At 40.3% G+C, this 23070-nt stretch overlaps 1 protein-coding gene across 4 annotated transcripts in view; it reads left to right on the plus strand.

Annotated features, from left to right (window-relative positions):
• The first annotated feature begins 735 nt into the window (after positions 1 to 735).
• EML6 (EMAP like 6) overlaps positions 736 to 23070 on the plus strand; it is a 104309-nt gene continuing 81974 nt past the window's right edge. For 3 of the 4 annotated variants that reach the window (XM_052701892.1, XM_052701896.1, XM_052701902.1), the window contains exon 1: positions 748 to 1109. In XM_052701892.1, the coding sequence (XP_052557852.1) occupies positions 913 to 1109 (197 nt within the window). In that variant the 5' untranslated portion in view covers positions 748 to 912. Of the gene's footprint in view, positions 1110 to 23070 lie in introns of all 4 variants that reach the window. The other variant, XR_008210759.1, reaches the window with a different exon arrangement.

The following is a 23070-nucleotide window of genomic DNA, read 5'->3' on the forward strand; positions in this document are numbered from 1 at the left end:
GGGCAGAGTTTCGGAGAGGTTCGGTCTCGCTGGGCGATACTACGAAGCGGTGGATCGGCGGCACGAAGGGCGCCCGCGCCCCGCTGCTGACGGCAACGCGAATCCCGCTGAAGGGGGAGCGGGAGGGCAGCGAGACAGCGCGCTGCTCCTGGGGAACATCGCTCCAGAGAACGACAGCAAATAAACACTAATAAAGAACGCAGCAGTCCAGTCCTCCTGCCCACGTATTCCGTGGCAAGCCGCCCCGGGACACGAGAAGCTAGAATTGTTTGAATTGCACGATAGACGCGAAGAGGACGCGTTGGGTCAGCGGGGAGCAGCGCAGGACGGGGCGGAGGGGCCGGGAGAGCCCTGAGGGCAGGGCAGGGAGCCGCCGAACGGCTCAGCGCAGCACGGGCTGCAGCCAGGCAGCGCTCCCCGACTGCGCGTCCGCTACGCGCGCATCCCGCCATTCACAAACGCGAGCCGTTGGGTTTTTTTTCCTCGTGATTTTTTTTTTTTTTTTTTGGTCTCCTCTCAGCTTTGACCCAAAGATAGAAAGCTCAGCGAGGAGAGCGGCCCGAGGAGCGCCGCGCGGGGAAAGCAGGCGGGAACTGCGGCGGAGGAGGCGCGGGCAGGCAGGCAGGCAGGCAGGCAGGTGGCGGTGAGGCGGGGGAGTGGTAGGGCCGTGCTTGCGGCCCCGCTGGCGGCGCTCGGCCGGGTCGCAGCGCGGCGGCTGATGGTGGCGGCGCAGCGCTGACCGCCCAGCGCTGCCGACGCGTTTGGCGTCGACTACCGTCGCCGCGAAGCGCCGCCACCTGAAGATTCGTCGAGTCGAAAGGGGAAAACCCCGACGGGAGAAGGAGGAGGTGGGGGAAAGGAGGGGCAGAGACGCGTTTCGTGCGTGCCAGTGGGGAGAGGGGATTGGTTATCATGGCGGATCGGACGGCTCCCAGATGCCGGCTCCGTCTGGAGTGGGTTTACGGGTACAGGGGCCACCAGTGCCGCAACAACCTGTACTACACGGCGGGCAAGGAGGTGGTCTACTTCGTGGCCGGAGTCGGCGTGGTTTACAACACCCGAGAGCACAGCCAGAAATTCTTCCTCGGGCACAACGACGATATTATCAGGTAAGGGGGGTGACTTGTCTTTGGTGGGGTGGGGTTTAAATGAAGGGAGGGGAAAGCGGGTCGGCGCGGTTCCCCCTCCTCGCTTCTCGCGGCTGGACCTGGCGTCTTGGAGCCGCTCGGGTTTCGTGCCGGCGGTCGGGGTGAAAGCCGGCTGTCTGCAGGTTGTTGTGATTGTTATTTCCGTGGCATCGCTTCGAAACGTTGCAGTGATGAGATAGAAAGCTTTTTTTTTTTTTTTTTTTTTTTTTTTTTGTGCCGCACCAAATGCGAAACAGTTTCAGCGTGGCGATGCAATGGGAAGATCCTAATGCAACAACGAGCCCAGCACCTTGCTCTTCCCAGCGTTGGGACCTCGTCTCTCATTCTGTTGCCTTACAGCAGGCAGGCGCAGTTCCCTTTACACCCTGCACAAGTGTGCTGTAAACTCGGCCCGTTGATCAAACTGATCTATTTCTATCATCCTGAAAATCTTACGCCAAGTCAATTTTAGCTCCTTGTACCCAAGATAAAAAATAATCTCAGGCATGCTGGTGCAAGATGGCTACAGGAGGTCTTGCTCCTCATCTGGTCAATTTCTTGTATCTTTTTTTTCACCTTCTTTCTGAAGAGTGACTTTAACTGATGCTGTTGTGTTAGAGAAATACAAGATTTAATGCACCACACAAAGTAACAAAACTGTGGTTCCAAAGTTCCAAGTAGCCTTTTTAAAAAAATCTGTCCAAAACACAGAAATTGTCAGTATGTAGAAAATCAGAGTTACTTCTGCTCCTACTCTCCTCCTGTCAGATATCTGAACCTGGAATACCCTCAAAAAGGCATCATTGCACAGTGTGATGCCGAGCACAGCTAACTGCTGCCCTCCTGATTCACCTGAATTCAGTATGAATGAGGCATTTTCTCAGTGATCAGCACAGACCCAGGAGACTCATGGTGTGAGTGCAGGAACACATGCTGAAGTCAAAGTTGGGACACTTGCTAACAGAATCACGTAGCTGTCATACAATCATTCTGGACTCTTGTTTACAGAAAACTATCTGCTTTCCCCAGGGAGAGCTTTTGGCTGCTCTGTCCCAAGTAGCGTTTTTCTCCTTCCCTTTTATAGTCCATGATAAAGCAATAGCATTTCATGAGATACCGGGGATTGCTTAAGAATTTGTTATGGTTTTAAAGGTAGTGTCACTTCCAGAAGGCTATTCAAATAGACTCTTGTCTCCTCAGATTACTAAGATAAGAATGACTATTTTACTGAATCTGCAGTATCATGGAATGCAGGTTTTTCTTTCAGGATAACCTGTCAAGACACAAGTGCATATGCTCACTGCTTCTTTGGTTTGACAGAGATGCTTTTATTCTCCTTCCCTCACCTGCACCCTTCCTCTTTAATATCCCATCTACTGAGGAAATAATGTCCAGTTTATTAAACCTGACAACAGTTCCTGGCTGAAGCTGTCTGTGCTGTGTGACTTCTGTGCCTTGTCTTTTAAAGCACTCTTTAAAAGAGAGACCACTTTTGGCAGTCTCTCATTTAGAGTGTAAAAGGGCACTAGGAAGAACGTGAGTGACTGCTGTTTGTACTTCAGATGCTGCTCTGCCTGTTCTACTGTTTAAAGAAAATGAGTAATCACTTGTTCAAATCAGCAGGTGTTTTGACGACTCACTGTTTGCTCAGCTAGTTTTTAGCTTGTGCTTTTGAAAGGTGAAGTTTGTTCCTGTTCAGAACGAGATCAGAAATTTGTAGGATGACCATAATTTCAGCAGGGGATGAAATGTTTTGGCCCAGAGGGTGAGAGCAGGACTCAAGATATCGGATGATTTGAGCTTTTAGTGGCCTAGAGAAGTTGTTGTTGTGAGTGTTTTAAGGGAGGAAAGAGAGCTGTTGTTTGAGTCTCCAAAATGTTGTTAGAGTGTTCCATCTTTTGCGTCCATCAATGGTTGCCTTTGCTACCTTTGATGCAGTTTGTAGACCTTATTGAAGAACATGCCATCGCTGCAGTACTTCCAAGTAGATGGTTCCTTGCATGAATATAAATAATAGAATTGAAATTATAATACTTTAGACTTCACGGCATCCCACTGACACGAATGGACTGACTGTAATCCTTCAGTTTTTCTTGTTTTGTTGGTACTTATTTCCCTGGGACTAACTTCTAAACAGTAGTGTGTATATTTGCAGTCCAGCAGGTTGTAATTTTTAAGGAGGTTTGAAACATGATTAAAAATAAATAAATGAAGCTTGCAGACTTTGGAAAATACTGCACAATCATTAAGACTGGAAGGCCTTGAAGAGGGCAGAACTACTTCCAGGGGTTGCCATTAGCTCCTGCCGTGTTGAAAACATTCAGTAAATACAACTTTTTTGGGGAGGGAGAGGAACCAAGAAATGTTTCCTTGAGGTGTTTGTTAAAATCATGAAGGTGGATATTCTTCCTTGGTGAAAAGGTTGCGTGATTAAAAATGTACGCTTGCTTTTCATCACAATTTTAATGGTCTTGTCTCTTGCTTTCTGTCAAGATAATTCGGTTGGACATAATTTAGCTGTGGCAAAAATAGACCAGATTGTACTGGATTAATGAAGAAATAATTTGTTTTTTTCCCTTCTAAAATTCATATTTGAAAAATATGTTCTGCGCTCAGCTGTAAAGTAGGTGTTCAGAATATGGACAAAGCGAGTTCTGAAGTGTATTTCTGTGCAAAGCAGCTACAAGGTGCTGTACTTCTGAGCTCTTCTGCCTCTCACCTTCCTATGAGACAGGTTTCTGAGTTGCCTGGTTGAGCTCTGAAGTGAGCCCAGCTTTGTGGATGGGTTGCTCTGGGTGCCCTGCAGGGCTCCCTTTCAAGGCTACAGCAGTCAGTGGTTTTTTGTTACTTCCTGTCGTGTAATATCATTCTTCTTGCATGTCATGTAATTGAGGAATAATTAATACTATTGATTATCAAGTCTTGTCTTTATAAAGCAGGATGAACACTTGGTTGAAATTAATAGCATTGGTTTTCTGAAGATCACTGGTGCATTTTATTTGGAGCCCCACAAGACGTGCAATTTATGAAGTTTACAGTCCAAGAAAATGTAGCATACAGTAATCTTCACCCTCCTTTCCTTTTTTTCATGTTCATTTCTTCTGTTTGTTCTCAAAAATAATCTAACAGCTGAGGGGTGTTGAAGGTCAGAATAATCCTGTTTCCTCTGCTCTGCAAGCCCTGCAGTCTGCCCTAAGGTCTGTGTTCTAGACCACAAAGTATCACAAAATGTAACTCTGCATTTGAAGTGTGATCTACCTGAAGCATGGTAACTCAGGTGTGGGAGCTATGTCAAATGTTTTAATGAGCAAAGTGTCATGTAGGTTATCATGAAGCATGTAGCTTTCTTTCATTGGATTTGGTCATTTGTGCTTTCCAGGATTAGGTTTCGGAAGCTGTAATAATAACATATGGGTATTGTTTTCCTTCCTGAGGAATATTAAAATAGGTTTTTGAAGCAGGTAATGGTTACAGCTCTAAGTCAATGTGTTGACGAGAACATAGCAGTTTGTTTGTTGCCACTGCCTTGAGTGAAATTCATGTGAGTGTGGGATTTACATTGACTACAACCAAAGTGGTTTGTGAGTTTTGAAGGTAACTGAACGCTTTCAAAAGAAGATAAGGTGTTTTTATATTGTGTATTCCTTGTGTAACAGAGAGCAATGAGATCGCTGCTCTTTTCTCTCTTAATTAAATGTTGGATGGAGGGGGGGCAGTTCTTTTCTGTATTTTTTTTCTGCAATTCTGCATGTGAAAGTGAAACAAAATGAAACTAAACAAAAATCAACCCAACATTTGCTACGGGAAACAGCGAAAACACAAATATGATCAGTTAAGGTACTTCATTATACTGAAAATGCAATTTCACTGATTTACTTTTAGAACTCATTTCTAAACAGAGATTCCTAACCTTGAGAAAATTTAGTGATGATTTGGTGATAAGTTTGTCTGCCTGCTTTTATTTCCAATAATTTCTGCAATATTGAGCAGTTTTTCTGAATATGTATTGAAGACTTCATCTGCACTTTGCCTATACCACCGTTTCCTAACATGTGATGTCTGCATTTAATTTGACAGATACCTCAATGTATCTGATATCCTGTGGCATCAAGCATTTTCAACAAGCACATTTTGCATTCTGCTGCCTTTCTCAGGAGCCTCTGCAGTGCTTGCTGCCTGGGCACACTACCTGGAAAGCCAGCCTATTATCTGTGGATACTAAAGCATGTCGTTTCTGTAAGGCTGCTTACAGTGTAATAGCAATGTAGGATTAATCAGAATATTGCTGTAAGTATGCGGGTGTGCTGCTGTGCTGACAGATTGAGATTAAAAATGCGGATGTGCCAGTGGTGATGGGATTTACTGAGCTGTGAGAGTGACAAGGGGCCTGCCTTATTTGTTTTAGAGAGACCTTTTGGAACACAAATACTTGTCTCTGTCTTTCTGTCTTTCTGTCTTTCTGTCTTTCTGTCTTTCTGTCTTTCTGTCTTTCTGTCTTTCTGTCTTTCTGTCTTTCTGTCTTTCTGTCTTTCTGTCTTTCTTGTCTTTCTGTCTTTCTGCAGCTGGGGAAAAGAGAAATATGTTTGCCTCCAACAATGTTGTTGACTGTAGCAAACATAACTTTCGAATAACTCAGTTGATGGCAGAGATTTGCAAATCAAGACCCTGGAGTTAAAATATCTAAATAGTAGTTCGATGTTTTTATATAAGTCTTATGTATTATTTCTGTTTATAGAGTGGTGTTATTTGAATGGATGCAAAATACTCCAAATTTATACATAATTGCCACCTTTCTGATGGTAAGGCACAGCATTCGTTTGCTGCAAAATAATATTCAACTTACTGTTCTCATTTACTGAAAGTGCATGGAAAATGGAGCTGTTTGTAGCTTGTACATAACCTGGACTTCAGTCACAGAAGATGCACATGCAGGACTGCTGAAACAGCCCCTGGGAAGACAGAAAGGTAGCAATGAAGTATGAAATTTCCTGCAATGGAATGTCCAGACCTGCTTCCTGTGCCAGTGCCGTGTAGGTTCCTAAGCAAAGACAGTACACCTTTAAAGGCATGACTGTGGAGCAGCTAGGGTGAAGGAGAATCTGGGATCTGTGTGTACTGAAATGCTTTGGGAAGTGTTTTGAAACTGGAGGTTGTTGGAGGAGTTTCATATTAAAGAAATCCATTCCCAAAGAAACTCATTTTGTCAGCTTATGTCTTCTTTTACTTTCAGTCTCAAAAAACAAACAAAAAAAACGGAGAAAGCCATTTCTTCAGGAAGTTATGGGGGTCATTCATGTCATTTTTTTTCCCCATGACTTTCATTAGCTTAAGTTTTAAAATTCAAGATTAGCTTGATTTTATTTATTTTACATCTGCTCTGCATTAAATCTTCACATATAATCACAGAATTGCAGGGGTTGGAAGAGACCTTTTGTGTTTGTTCATGTAAGTCCTGGTGTTAGTCTCACGAAAGTTTAAAAGGAACCCTTTGTATAACTAGAATCTCTCTCAAATACAGCATTTGGTGTATTTTGGTGGTGTAATAACTTTACAACGCAGTCTGTTTCATACATGTCTGTGACTGGCTGCACATTCATTAGAACAGGCAAAATTAACAGCATATGGGTAATTAATAACTGTATCCTGCATGAAAAGTTTTGAATAATAGAAGGTACCCCGTCTTATGGTGATGCTGAGTGTGGCTGGCAGTAACGAAGAATCCCTAAGCTGAAGCAGTTTGTAACTATCTTGTTAAACTCACAAGCTCAGTGCTTCTCTCAAACATGAAGATTACTGAACAATGCAAAGAGCTGTTTGAGATTTGGGTACTTGGAAGTGGATTGGAAAAATACACAGGTAGATCCAACAGTGCAAAATGGATCTTCCTGCCTAAATGGTCTGTTTTGAGCTGTTTTTTTGGTTCCACCAAAATGAAGCTATCTACAGTGGAATAGTGTCAGATCCAGAACATATTTATGTGACAGCATTACATTTTGGCCTCAAGTTGCACCAGGGGAGGTTCAGGTTGGGTGTTAGGAACAGTTTGTTCTCTGAAAGAGTGCTCAGGCAGTGGCACAGGTAGCCCTGGGAGGTGTGGTGTCACCGACCCTGGAGGTGTTAAAGAGATGATTAGGTGTTGTACTGAGGGATGTGGTTTAGTGTGAAGTATTGGTCATGGGTTCACAGTTGGACTGGTTGATCTTGGAGGTCTTTTCCAACCTTGGTGGTCCTATGATTCTATCATTCTTTGTTATTTAGCAGCCCTATATTTCACTGGGTTCCAGTGGGTTCCTCAGCACTTTAACAGTGACAATTACTTGGCATTAGTTTTTATTTGAAATTTACTGAATTTACATTTTATAACAATTCATTTTAAATAAACTACAAAGCAGCCTTGTTGACACAGCTTACCTCATGATAAGTCACTGTCAAGTCAGTTGCTCAGGAACCTGGCGGGTTTTGAACAGTCTGCTCAGTGTTTACATAATTCCTGTTGGTCACCTGGTAATAACTCACTTAATACATGTTTTGCAGTTATCTGTTTTGTGGCCAGCACGCAGGGGAGATGTCAGATTGGAAGAGCATGCTGCATTTCCAAACTCAGTCTTCAGTTTTCGCAGCGTCTCTCGTCTTTCTGGAGAGTGATCACAGGCGTGTGCTTTGTAGCTGCAGTGATGGCCCTGCAGGCACTCCCTTATGGGCTAACATATGAATGACTCTGTTAACACAGATGGAGCATTTTAAAAATTTACGAGTAAATTAATCTTCAGTGGGTATAATTTCTGGAAATATTTTCCAGGACTTGTTCATATGTGAAGGGAAATAGGACCTAAATCTTTACGTGTGAAATACTAACAAGAAATCCAGATCTTTGCATTTGTCAAAGATCTTTACAATTTACTAACGTAGCTCTGCTCCAATGTTTTGTTTAAATTTCTGTGATTCAGTGGGCATCGAGCCTTACCTCTGAATTGCAGGAAACGTGTATTGGTGATGAAGCCATTCTCTTGGAACATCAGCATGTTTGAAGCATCGTGGTGTCATTGCAGTTAGATTGTGTTCGTGATGCAAGTATGATTTGGAGAGTAGCTGGGAGTCCTGGTGGATGTGAAGATTTTTGGTTTCCCTTTGTATTCTGTACCTCTGAATGTGTTTGTTAGCATGGACTGTCTGCATTTCATCTTTGCTGTTCTTAGAACAGCTGAACTGAGCTGTTTAGGCTAAACTCAAAGCCCTAAAAATGATATAAATTGACATGCTAGATTCTGGGGAAAGGAAAAGATTGACTTTCCACCAACTGGTCATGGGTGTTACTAACTATGTTGAGGAACTCTTAGAGCTCCATAGAAGTTTGATGTCACCAGTTCATTTTTGTAAATGACTACCATAAGAATATTTTTGTCTGGATATACTGCATTTTTCTGTCAGAGTTGGCATAACATGAGACATAATGCCATTTTTCTGTAAGACAGATGAGAAAACAATGCCCATTTATTGGAGCAAGGAATGTTTTGGCCCTTGTGCCATCAGCATAACTTTCACAATTTTATTTCATTTAAGTATTAGACCTGGTGATTGGTCATTAGATAAATCAGGAATAATGGTGGAGTATTATTTTTCAACAGAGGGCAGATTAAATGAAGTGTGACTACACTGCTGTTAAAAAGACAGCTCTTGAGAATGTACTGTTCCTTGTATCCCTGCTGTATTAAATAGTTATTTGATGGAATTATTCTGAGTGTGCTCTGAACACAGTGTATTGCATTTCATATTTTTCCTGGGGTATGCTTTATTTTTTCATTTTGAATCTGTGGGTCTCCCTTCTGCCCAGAGGTGAATGTTCTTTTACCTCGTCAGTTAGTTTGGGATGAATTGCTTTATGCGTGATGACAGTTAAGTGCACTGCACAATTTTTTTCTGCCTTCTTCTTCCCTCTCAGATGTAACTATTTAATCAGCCTTCCCCCTCCAAACAAGCAGTTCCTGCTGCTGTCAGAGGTTATTACCAGCTGAGCTAGAGTTGGTGTCTGATCCACCTGTCTGCCTCAGAATTTTGGTAGGATAGCATTCTGTTTTCCATGGTGTCTTTTGTTGTTGTTTGTTTTTTAAATATATATTTATTGGAGTGGGTATACAGATATGTATTTGATGTCAAATGAACTGTTTAGACCGAATGTTCAATAATTAAAAAAAACCAAACCAACAATTGGTTTCTGTTCTGTAGTATAATTTCCTGTATGCTTTGTACTTACGGACAGTTGAGCTAAATCACAGCCACAGTCTATGCAATTATGTGCAGTTTCTGTGCAGTAAACAGGAGTATGTTTCTCTTGAAAGGTGTGTGTGCTTCATTGAATTTGACTGGGAGCACTGCAACACTGCAAGTGCAACACTGCAGAATTGTAGGGGTTGGAAGGGACCTCCAGAGATCATCGAGTCCAACCCCCCTGCAGGTTCCCTACACCAGGAATCTTCATCTTTAGCCCCAATCCCCCTTATCTTTAGCACAGAAAGTAGTCAGATTATCAAAACCCTAACCCTAGCCCTGCACAAATATTAATGTTGGTTCTACCAAAAGATCTCCACCAACATGCAGTGGTTTTCAGCTCAGTGCTGCTTCATTGTCCAATATCACACCTACAGAATTTAATTTTAAGACTGGTAAAGAATTGGAAATTGAACTGTCATTTTGTAGAAATAGAACAACTCATTTTCATTCATGTTTCCAACTATTAGGATATGATTCTAGTTTGGATTTTGCCTTCATTTAATGTGACATGAAAGCGACTGAATGAAGCTTCTGCTACAGTAAGAAATTTCAGCCTATTTTTCCTGGCGTTATTTTAAATATTCCTAATCATTATTAGTGCCAAGTTCCCCGAAGTTTTGGCCTTGGCATTCTCAAGCTTACTCACGTATATTTTGCTACATTTTTGTTGTGTCATAAGTTTCTGTGCTTTGTAACAAATTAGGATTACTTTACTACAGCCTGCTTGTTCCATTCCTGAACCGAGCTGTTTATCAAGATTATGAATTTCTTTCTGTCACATCTTGAAACAGAAGAGTTTCACATGTTTTCTTTCCTGGATATTTGATGAAGAAAGTACGTAAAATATTTTCCAGAAACTCAGTGGTAATAGATTTAGCAGATTAAACACGTAAGTATTTGGCAGTATGGGGATGGGAATTCCCTTCCTGGATGAGATGTTCCTTGTCCATATAAAGTATTGTGCTGCCTTTGATAGGCCTGATTTCCTCAGTGAGCGCCAGTCCACTTCAGAAGTGAACTGCTTGAGGCCACCCCTGCATAACTCCTTTGCTTTCAACGAGCTTTCACATCTGTCTTGGTGGCAGTTGTGATGAATAATGCTCTCTGTTCATTCACTTTATGCATGTACTGTGCTTAAGCCCTAGATTGCTAAGCAGTTAGAATTAAACAGGGATTCTCAATGTTGATGAATCTGAGCCTTTTTTTCCTGAGTTTTCTGAATTTTAGTCTGCTAGAAAACATTACCTGCAAAAAAAAACAGGTCTAGGGCTCTGACAGGAAGGTTTGTTTTCCTCTCAACTCTGTGATATCAGTTACTTTCCAGATAAGGGCAAAAAAACAGTAATTACAACCACCATTCATTCTTTGTCGTCCAAAATGACATGTGAAATGTTTCTAATGACATGTGAAAATTATTGGTCATACTGTACACCCTCTCTAGATCACAAACAGATGAGCTTCAGTGCATTTCAACATAAACATCAGTTGTAAGCACTAGGTGTCGTCTTTTGCTGAGGTGGTTGCACGGATTTCTACCTCCTCATTTCTTTCTGAAGACAGCTCACAGCATTCTGTTGTTCCTGCTTTTCCTCCCTTTACGACAGCGCACTCCTTCTAACATGTCACACATCAGTTGTTCTTCTGGCTCCCACAAGTCAATTAGGTAGAACTGTTTTCCAGTTACCACCATCCACCAACCCAATGGATAGAACTAAAACTTAGGTAGAACTAAAGACGAAGTAAATGTCTTCCCTGTTTTGTGGTCGCAGTGCTCCCTGGTGTGAGAACTCTCAGCCTGAACTGTAAAATATGCTGGAGTGTTTCATAAGCCTATCTTGTTTTTAAAATATTAGCCTATGTCTTTGATCAGCTGTTACAGAAAGCAGTAAGAATACACTGAGGAATTTAGTTCATAAATTGGCAACAGATCCTAAGTTTTGAACGTTATTTTGTTGTTAGACATTTAATCTTCATTTTCTTCATTAGAATCTTCATTTATGTTGTAAAGTAAACTTCTCTTTATTTCATCAACTTTCCTTTTTCTCTCCAATTTATAATGCAGTTCAGTTTCTTATGCTGTTGTCAAAAAAAAAAAAAAGCTCATCTGACACAGTGAATAAAAATGAGTGCTTTTGGTCAGCCTTTAGGGAGATGACTTCATAGTTATCAATCAAACTTCCATGCAGCTGCACCAATCTGCTATGACTGATGACCCCATGGTGACTCCCCTAGAGGCTGGCTAAAGGTCTCTCTTCTCTGCACTGACTTGGAGACATTCTCTTCTGAATACGTGGAAAATTTCCTAGCTGCATTTTGTTTTCATCCAGCTTGCAGCTTTTTTTCTGTTCTGTTTTCTCTCCTCTATGTTCATCCAGATATTGATGTTACAGTTCTTCCAATCAGCATAAAGTGATGCCCTTTGGGTAAAAATCATGTTACAAATCTGCTTTTTTGTCCCCAAATCTGTGAAAGTTAGGTGCTGATTTACACACCTAGAAATGTTTGTTTATTTCTCTGAAATGAGATTCAGTTAATTGTAATCTTTTGAAATTAGGAATGCTGTTGTTCCAAGGTACAACTGACTTCTCCACTAGGAGCTAGAGCAATTGATTCTTTGGCCTTGAGACCAAATGTCATCATGCAACTTGCATGGTTTTCTTCCCTGAAAGAGGGTGGCATCATTCAGGTAACAGGAACTGCCTGTGCTGTGTTTTGTCTTCCAGACCTTGCCCAGGTGTTGTGTGAGAAAGCACTGAATACCAAAGGCTGAACCTACTGATGTGTCTGTTGCTTAGGTGATAGGTGACCAGTGTTGAGTCTCTGTTCTGAAAATGGTTTCTGAAGGAGCTGGGAATGTTCAGCCTGGAGAAGAGGAGGCTCAGGGGAGACCTCATTGCTCTCTATAACTTCCTGAAGGGAGGCTGTAGTGAGCTGGGGGTCGGCCTCTGCTCTCGTGTCATCAGTGATAGGACCAAGGGGAATGGCTTCAAGCTACGGCAGGGGAGATTCAGGCTGGACATGAGGAAGTATTACTATACAGAAAGGGTGGTCAGGCAGTGGAATGGATGCCCAGGGAGGTGGTGGAGTCACCGAGCCTGGGGGTGTTGAAGGAAAGGCTGGATGTTGTGTTGAGGGACGTGGTTTAGTGGGAGCTGTTGGTAAGAGGTGAACGGTTGGACTGGGTGATCTTTTAGGTCTTTTCCAAACTTGGTGATTCTATGATTCTATGATTCTTTGTTAATGTTAACATAGTTTAATTTGAGTTAACATAGCTTAATTTGAGGGGTTGGCAATTAAATATTCAACTCTATGTAGCCAAAGACAGTCAGGAGATTACTGCAAGATCTTTTCTTTTAACGTTATTCCAGTTGCCTACATACTGCAAAAATAAAAGCAAATCCATGCAAAATACTTTGCAGAGATGGGCACCTATTAAAATTCTAGTTGATTCTCAACAAGCCAAGTCTGATATTTTTGAAAGAGAAGGATGTGGCTGATGTCTCGCGCATCGGTTGGACTTACTAATCTTTTGCTTTCAAAAATAGATGTATCAGAAAATATTCTCTGCATTGTTGGCTGAACTGCAAGCATTTTATATTGCAGACTGTAATATCTCTGGAGATACCAGTAACAGTCTGGCTGTGGTTGCATGGAACACAAAAAGAGCAAACTTACCCTTAATTTGGTTTTTCTTTCTTGTTGGCTTTCCAACAAATCAGATTTCCCAGCAAATCTGGGTGTTCTGATACACAATTACTTTCAGTTTCATCTGTTTGCCTGTACTGAGAGCATTACAGGAGATACGAATACCTGAATCCACCAAGAAGTGTTCTGCAACACAATCCTAAAATCTGTGCCCTGTATATGCAGTATATCCGAAATGTGCTGTAGATGCAGTGATTTATTGATGTGTTCTTAAAAACATTCTCATTGTGTGAAGAATTATTGTTAAAACAGCCTTTAGGTTCATTTTACTTTTAATAGTGGTATTTGTTTTCATAAGCTTTTGGTCTGAAGCTAATGCAGAATGAAATCCATACGTAGTTCTTTAAGCACGATAGCCAAAGCTTGGCACACGTTAAGTAAGACAGTCCTGTATAGCATTTTCCTTTAGGGATTTTCACATTTGTGAATTCAGTGCCAAATCATATATTTGCCTTATGTCTTGAGAAGGTGGAATAGGCACTCTCATGTTATTCTTTGGCTTCTTCTGTTAGAATATGACTGTCCACATGACATTATCCTTAAATATAACCACATTCACCTTACAGACTGGGTAAATTTAAAGTTCTTGGAGCTACAGCTAGGTAAGTTAGAGTTATGGCTTTGAAGTCCATATTTCTAAGAACATTTACACCAACCAAAGCTGGTACTCAAGATGAAGGCTTTTCATGTTTCTTCAAAGGTGAAATTCTCAAATTTTATTTGGAACCAGGAGGGAGATGGCCATTTAATCCATTTTCTTGCTTTCTGAAGTCCAAGATAAGTCCAAGATGTGCATGGTTGATTCAATCCTTAGGGAGATGCAGCCATTTTGCAGCTGTCACGTATGAGCTTGTGCTGCCAGTATACAAAGAAACCACTGATTCAAGTATCACACTGGTTAGTTTCTACAAGATGCAGAACAAAATATGATGATTAAATTAAAATATATTTGTATGAAATTACTACATGGTTGAAGTTGCCACAATGAGTACAGTGAAATCAAATTAATTTTAAATTTGAGTGGAAGTTTTCTAATTTGCTCAGAGTGATCTCTTTAGCTATTGCAGATCCAATACTGCGTTGATTTTTTCTTTTACAATCAATACCTCTTTTATGCAAGGCTGGTTTGTGCATTTCAGATGTCTTAACTGCACATGGCATAAAATGTGAGGATAAAATTGTAACAAGATTTGTGGAGTGTTTTCATTTGTACACAGATCATCTGGGTTAGTCTTCAGGCTTTTGTTTACTGCTGCTCCTTACAGCACCGTTAGCATGCCCAGAATGTCCAGTCTTCATTTATATAATTCTGTTATTAACTGTGCTAATCTCACCACGCAGGACTAAAGTAAGAAGTGGAATCATTTAAAAGAAATTGATGAATTGTTTAAGGCCTCGTGCTTATCTCTGAAAGAAGGGAAAGAGTCCTATTTTCTGTAATATGTGGCACTTGGAAATCATCAAAGCTTTATAGAACTTTAACTGTCATTAAGGTAGACTGAACCTGAGTCTCTTCAAAATTTCTTATCTGGGATAACTAATACTTTTACTGGCACTGATTTAGGTTGCCTTCCCTTGCAAGACAGAAATGTTTGGCAGAAGTAGCTCCTGCTGTCGTCAGCAGCACAGCTGGTGAATCATGGTGGCAGAGCAAAGAGGATATCTGATGCACCAACCACATCAGGATGCACACTGTGGGCTTTCTTAGAAATTTGCTGTACTCTGGCTTAAATTAGTATACTTTTTTATGATTGTGCACATATATAGTTTTCATATAATAGAATCACAGAATCATTTGAGTTGGAGTGGACGTTAAAGAGACCTTTAACAACTGTGTAGTCCAACTTCCCTGCGATGAACAGAGACACCTGCAGCCTGATCACGTTGCTCAGAGCCTGATCCAGCCTGACCTTGAACATCTCCAAGGATGGGGCATCCACCACCCCTCTGAGCAACCTGCTCCAGTGCTTCACGACCCTTTTTGTAAAAAAAAATAAAAATTAATTCATCCAATCTAAATCTCCTCTCTTTCAGATTGAAACCATTTCCCCTTGTCTTATCACAACATGCCCTGCTAAAGATTTGAAAATGCATTCCACCAGTGTGCTTTCCAAGAATGTGCTTTCCATCAGTGCTTACATTGAATAGAATACATGTATTCTTCTTAAATTTCATTAAAATAGTATGTTAGTAATAACTCCTGCTTTTTGGACTTCTAATCTCAAGAATAAGACTTTGTATCACAGATGCCTGATAAGTAATTTGATTTTCTCATCCTGATGAACTAGAGTTTGTCATCTGAAAGCACTGCTCATGCCCACATTAGTCTGAAAAGCACATTCTTACAGCTTGTGCAGTTTTCTGTGAGATTCTGAGAGGCAAAAGGAAAGAACAGAATTACTTTGGCTTTTGTAATTAGTGTTCTAGTGTTTCTTCGTTTTTCACTTGGCTAGACTGGACTGATGGAGGTACAACTTTTTCTAATGGACTTCCCAACTCCTCAGGCAGTCTCCTTTTGTGTGGGCCACTAAGATGAACTTGAAGTACTGAGTAACTGATAAAGCCCTGGTTTTTTTACAAGGGAAGTGCTTACATAACATGGTATAAATGATTTAGAGAAAATATTCATTAATAACACAGGAAAATTTTAAGAGTTAAAAAGAAATTGGGAAAAAAAAAAAAAGCTTTTTAGTGACTACAGAAAGTTTATTTTAATTTTGAGTATTGTAACGCTATGCACCTAGGAAAAAGATTTAAAAAAAACAACAGACCTCTTGCTGATTGTAATTTGTTAGTTACAGTTAGCTAAGTTCTAAAAATGCACAGTATGAATTTCTGTCTTTCACCAGATATGAGAGAAATTTATTTCACTTAGCTTTGGGGTTTTACAGCTCTATGGCAGAAGGTAAGCTTGTACTTTTTTAGTGATTTCAGTAAAGATAAATTCAGCAATATTTCTGTGTACTACATGGAAGATGATTTTTAAGTGCTTTCGGTGTGTTTATGTAGCCCTTACAGTATTTTTAGTAGTTTTAATAGGAAATGTGGCTCTCCCAGTGAAGTCTGGGTTAGGATGTTTTTTGTTGGCGAGCATCTTCAAATACAACTGCTGCAAAAACATGGCAGAACCTGACTCTTAAGAGAAGTTGAAAAAATGACTGCGTGTTGAAATGGTTCCAAGTTACAGTTCTCAAATTGAGTTGCAAAGTATCTGAGAGTGAGTATATGTAAAATATATACGTTAGATAAAAACCACATCAACTTTGTGCTTCTGCAGCAATGTGTGCTGTAGAACAGTGCTGCAGTACCATTCCTTTTATTAGATCTACCAAATCTTATTGCCCGTACACATGCATGGGTCTGCAAATCACAGCAGGTCTCAGTTAAAGTGCAGAACAATTAAGTCTAACAAAAATTACATTTTAGAGTTTTCTAAGAGTTTTTCTCATGTTTCTTTCCCTTCTCTTGGAGGAAATTCTAATCATTTGGTCAAAATTTAATCTTTTCATCTGGCCTGACTCTGTGAACCCACTGCAGCTCTGTGCTACAACTGCAGATTGCACATTCCTGTGATGTTGCTTTTGCCACTTTATGGGCCTGATCTGTCAAGACATCTATTAAGCACTGAGCAGCCAAACAGACTACTGGAGTGTGATGGAATAACTCTGTAGACTTGAATATAACCACTGGCACAGAGAACTGTTAGCAATAATTCCCCAAGAACAAAGTGGAGTAATTCAGTGTGGCAGGGATGTCCATAACTTTGGAAGCTGCTGCAGCAGTTATATCCCACATTACTTCTAGAAAAAAACAAAAATAAAATCCTGTCAGAATGCCCCTTGTGTTTGATGGACACTTTCAGTGGGCTTAGCATAACAGCCATTAATGTGCATGCTCTAGAGACCTTTACCAATGCCAGTTGAACTGCATGTCTACTCTATAAATGATCTTAATATAAAAAATCTTAGGCTCTGTTGGTGGCCAAGACCATTTCTGTATGCTAACACTGATTTTCAATCAGTCTGCATCAGCTTCATTCAGAACTGTAGGTGTTTGCTTCCTCTGACAACCAGATGGTTGCTGTCTGAGGCAGGCCCCCAGATTCAGAAGCTGCTGTTGGAAAAGTTAGCCTGCAATGACTTGATTGAGGTAGGAAGCCAGTGTAGAAGTATGAATAAATTCCAGAACAGCTAACTACATCACTCTGCTTCCCACACATCAAACATGAAAGGAGAAAGCAAGCATAGCAGTTCAGAACTTAGGCCTAAAAAAATAAAGTATTTGCCAGATGCTCTGAAATGAATATTACTTGGTGGTGTTTCTATGAACATTTATATTATTTCAGGTCAAATGTGTTCTGTACCTCAGCTGTTTGCTGTAAGTGAGCAGCAATATTTTGCATTCTTCAAAGGTATTATTACAGCTTTATATTCATGTGTAAAAAGTCCCTTTGTTCTTCCCTCCTTCTGCTTCTCTTCTCCAGGCTCCCCCTTACTTCCTGCAGGTCACCACATTTTCTTCTACTTAACTGCTGGTATTCCATTGCTTCTTTTAATGAGAATTGATTTTGATTTATACTGTATTCAGGAATAGAGGTCAGGCTGCATCCTGTCTTATTTTTCTGATAATACTGATCTGTCTGTACAGCAAGTTACAGTCTTCTGTTTTGACCCTGCAGCTGAGCAGAGAAGCTCATTTTGTTCCATGAAATGAGAAATTCCTGAAAGACCATTTGTTTCCTTTGCTGACATGTGAAAGCAGCTCCATCCTTTGCACTATATGAGCAGAAAAATGAAGCTGAAAAGATCCCTGGTCTTCAGAGATGCCTGCTGGCCTGTCAGGATCTTGAACGTGTCACTTCATTCTGCACTGAGAGCTAGCAGTGCAGAGCAGAAGGAGGCAACCAAGAAGAAAATACCTAGTGGCACGTAATGGCCTATTTCAGGACAGGCTTGGAGCTTCTTGAAGCATTTTGATTTTTCTTTATTTCCTCAGAGATGTTTTTGTTACAGAGAAAAAGTCTTATGAAAAATGGTTGTGTTATTTATGTGTCTGCTATTCAAACATAGCACAGGCAGTGCCCTCAGTACCTCCCAACAACTTTGACCTAAATGCTCAGGATAAACTCACTATGTTCTCTGTATCTGTAAGCTGTAGGTTTTGTAGCAGATTTTGAGCTAGAAAGTATCAATTCCTTCATTTATTTCCAGAAGTAATTAATCATATACAATCAATATCGGTTTTGCTGGGGAATTTGATTTTAAATTTACCATACATTTCTCACCAAATCTTCACTACGTAGCATTGCATTAACATAAAGCTGCCAAACACTTTAAAGGTTTGTCTGAACATTAAAGTCATTCCAAATGTAAAACAGGGTAAGTTTCTAGTAGAAAATTATTTACAAGGGTCTAACTAGCTAGAGTTATCTTAGAATAGCATCAGATTTTCAGGCTTCTTTAATGTGCAGTAAAACCTTAGCAGTGAGAATGGTTTGCATTGTCAAGAGATGGGTGACAAGACTCAACATCTTTCCAAGAGCAATTTTTGTATGTTAGGTGGGGGCCATTCCAGGAAGTAAATGTAGTTTGTATGGAAAGTGCATTTGGTTGATTGGTGTTAATCAAAGACTAGTTAATATGATGGTTCTAGAAAAGTTTCAGTTCATAAATAGTAAATACATTGAAAAAATTATACATCCATAAGAATGAAGAGAAATGCTCAGCCTTTGGCTGCTTCAGTGAAAGAGTGTTTTGACAGCCTGGTGAGGTTTGTAATAGTAAATTAAGGATAGTGAACTTCAGATGTTTATCTTTTGTTTAAAGCATTCATTTCAACCTCAGTAAGCCTGTCAATGTATATATTAAAGATAGCAGGAGCCACTTTCCTTTGGCAGTGTCAACTATCAATTTACTAATGCAAGTAAAGTTCTCTGAGCCAAAATCCATTTTTACTTTGATTGCCTTAGCTTTCTTGATATATTTCAGTATTTGGGATTATAGAAAATCTAGTTTTGAAGGGGCTTCCAGAAATCATCCAGTCCAGTCCTGACTTTCTCCTGAGAGCACAGGAGGTCAGGTTACCTTGGGTCCTGTCAAGCCAAGGAAGTCTTATATCATTTCCAGCAAGGGGAATCTTCCACTTTTCTAGGCAACCTACCTCTTCCCACAGTGAAGAGCATTTTTCTTATGTCCAGACAGGATTTCCCATGAAGGAACTTGTGCCTCTTGCCCTTTGTCCTTTTACCATCTTTCTTTGTGACAAGCATACCTCCAACTTCTCTACAGCTACCTTTGAGGTGCTGGAAAACTATCAGATCCACCCTGAACCTCCTCTAATCTTTCTGAAGGACCTCGTCCTTGACCACCTTCAATTCCCCCATCCCCTTTTCTGTTCTTCCTAATCAGGCTTGGGGCACAGTGGCGGAAAGACTGGGGAAAATGGATCTGGGGGTGTTGATCAGCACTCCTGTGAACATGAGCCAGCAGTGTGCCCAGGTGGCCAAGAAGGCAATAACATCCCTGGAGGTGTTAAAGAAACACTTAGGTGTTGTACTGAGGGACATGGTTTAGTGGGGGAATATTGGTGGCGGATGAACGGTTGGACTGGTTGATCTTGAAAGAGTTTTGCAACATTGGTGATTCTATGGTTCTGTGATTTTTTGTTTCGAGTCTGTAGTTCTTTGATTCCTAGACTGTGTTCTTGTTGAAGATCAAACATCTTTGCTGGTGGTTTGGGAATAATTTAAAGGCAAACACTTCAATTTAATATTCAAGGATGTTGAAGTAGTTTGCATTCCGTAAACTTTTCTACTTAGTTCAGTTTTAAACTTACATATATGCCTAGAAATCTAGAGGAACTGTGAAGAAAACAAACAAACAAAAATACAATATGGACAAGAATCAAATACTTTCAATCTTGTGAAATTCTAAATTGTTATAAAAGCAAAAGAAAATCTTGGAGCAGAATATGATTGCAACAGCGATTGCTGAGGTACTAAGAGCTTACCATCTGGCAAGGCCCTCAGTCCAGATGGATCCACTAATGACTTTTATAAAGCATTTCATCAGACTCTGCTGGAACACGACTGGCGTCTGTAATTATCCTAATTTAACAGGGTTCCAGCCTTCGATGCTAGATTCATAATCATTGGTCTTGGAAGTGAAGAAAACGTTCACTGAAATCTCTTATTAACAAAAGCATGGATTAGGAAAAAGGTGTAATGTTAAAATGCTGCCTGGAGTTCATTGGTTCATCTTAAATGGATTGTTTGATTTTCAAAAAAGTGTCTGTGAAGTGCCATGCACTTTTGTTGAAGATCTTCTCTGCAGATACATCAGCACGCTTGTGGAATTCTCAGTTAGCATTCAGCTGCTGGAAGGAGCAGACTGCCAGAAATCCCTTCACTTTTTTTTTTTTCCCTGCCCTGGAAGGAGGGGAACTTGCAATTCCTAAGCAATTGATCTCTGCTTCTTACCCTACACATGCAACTGCTCCTGTTACAGTTCTCACAGACAGAAGGTTGAGAAGTGTGGGGAAGTGACTGCCACTACCAGCAAGCAGTGCCAACAGCAATAACTGCTACTTTTTCCCCTTCTGTTTTCCAGCCTAGCTAATTGTGTGGTGTGGAAGAACTGCAGATAAGGCAAGATAAATGTGAACTCCTTTTCATACAAACCTGGAAAATAGAGAGAACTTTTCTTGTGAAATTTCTGCTGCCCATCTGCCTAGATCTTGTTGGCTGTACCCTGCGCTGCGATCACTCTGCCTTACACTAATGAATATCAAACAGTTTTCTGCAGCCTTATTGCCTGTGGCTTGCAGAAAATTGCCTAGTTATAAGAGAAAGACTTTTCTGTTTCTAGCTGTTGTTCCTATTGGAAGGAACAGGAAAGATTCCCCAGCAGTGTTGTTCTGTACCATAAATTGCTGTTGTTTGAATACATAATCTAATAATATTTTTATCTTCCTTCAGTATTAATATTTCAGTACTTTCCAGTGTAGTGATGTGGTACCACAAATAGTTTAGATATAGGATCTTTGCTTAGAAAGGTTGAAGATACACACCTATATGCTGGAAGCAAAACAATGAAGTTTATACCCGTTTTTAGAGTGTGGAAGGGCAGAGAAGCCATGCCAGTTAGAGGTCTTCTGGTCTGGAGACAGGAAGCAATCCACTTGCAAACGGATTGAATAGTCACACATGCAGTTTTGCATTTTCATTGACAAACATGGCTGTCATGTATGAAGGTATTCAGAAAGTCACCAGGAATTGTTGAATTTAGACTCCATTTCCTCACTCCGTAAGCCACCGTTCTGTCTGCCAAAAACAAACCCTTGGTTATCTAACAGCCAGACTGAACGTAGGCAGTTGTAGTGCATTATTGTAAAGGTTGTGAGCAGGAAATGAATGTCCTTAATGGTTCTGAAAAATCAGGCTACTTCTTAAGTGCCAGAAACTGATACTTGGTCCTAACTTTAAATGTGCCATTAGTTGACTTCATGCATTGAAATGGATAAAGCAAATAACAGATATGTTCAGTATTTAGGTTGTAGGAAATACGTTGTTCATGCTTCCAGGAATGGAGATGCTGAACATGGGGAGATCTAGTATGTGAAAAGCAAATTGTACAGACCAATGGTAGATGTAATTAAGCTGCAATTGTGTTCTAGCAGTGAGATAGGTTGCTTCAATTAATCTTTTCCATGTGGTTTTTATGTTTTTATCACTGAAGAAGAGTAATCCAACTTAACTGTAAATGTCCCATCTTAAATATGGTGAAGTTACCCTTTATTTGCCTTACAGGTTTAGAATTAAGGTGACTAGCTGACACACAGCAAACTTTAGAATCCAAGCCTGAGAAGAAGGAAAAAATGAGCAAGTAGGAGAACTGAAAAAAAAAAAGTTTCTATGGTGTGTTCTGCTGAACTTATTCTTCTTGCAAGTATTGTTCCTTAACATATGAAAATTGTAATTTTTTTTAACTTCCTTAATTTTTTTAATGAATCCTTCTTAATAATTAGTATTATCTACTTCTGGGATATTAAAATATACTCAGATGCCCTGAGCCATCTGTTGAGTGTCAGTTTATTAATAGGATACTTTTCCTTATTCCATCTGTAGCTCGCATATTTAGACATTATTCTAATTTGTTTCGTGGATAACAGTGTAAAACTGTCTTTGTATTCATGCTACCCTAGGGAGAGGATTTTTATTATTAACTTCCCCAGGCGAGATTTTCAAACTAGATCCTCTGGGCTTTGTCAAAGAGAATGCCTCAAGGAGTAAAGGACAGCTTGACAGCAACTTGGAATCATTGCAAAGAGCACTTTTTGGTACCGTGTCAGCTACTGATAGCCTGCATTGCTCTATTCTTAGTATGGGATAAAGTTTGCTCAATGATGGCCTTCTGTCTTTCTGTGTTGCCATGAAAATGTAAAAAGTATGTTACAAGGAAAATACAGAATACATTTTTTTTTTCCTAAATGGTGCTACTGCTTTGTTCCAGAATATGTTTGACACCTAAGAGAAACGTCCCAACACAATATGGAAGTAAACATTAGAGTTCACACTTTGGCATGGAAGAGAAAGATACCATGGGCAGTCTGGTAGAGATTTCCATGTCTGAAGAGATGTGTACAGAGATGGTTTTTGATTCTGCATTAGAGTGGCTTGCAATAATGTGCCTCTGTACAGAGACTGGAGGGGAAAAAAAAAAGTTGAGAGGTCTGTGTTTAACAGTGTTTATAAGATAAAGTCAGTCAAAACAGTTGTACTATTGGAGTTATTGAAGTAACTCACTGGAAACCAGGGAATGATTTTTGAAATGTTAGCATTTGCTTGGATTTAAGAGAAGTCCTGTTTGTCGTGCAGGTTTTTATCGAGGTGCAATTTCTGATTGACTGGCAGAGAAAAATGAGATAAACTAACAAAGAAGCAGTAAGTTTTGCCTTTCCCTGGGCAGCAGAA

Source organism: Tympanuchus pallidicinctus, unplaced genomic scaffold (genome assembly GCF_026119805.1).
Source record: "Tympanuchus pallidicinctus isolate F22 unplaced genomic scaffold, pur_lepc_1.0 scaffold1, whole genome shotgun sequence".
NCBI classification, from domain to species: domain Eukaryota; kingdom Metazoa; phylum Chordata; class Aves; order Galliformes; family Phasianidae; genus Tympanuchus; species Tympanuchus pallidicinctus.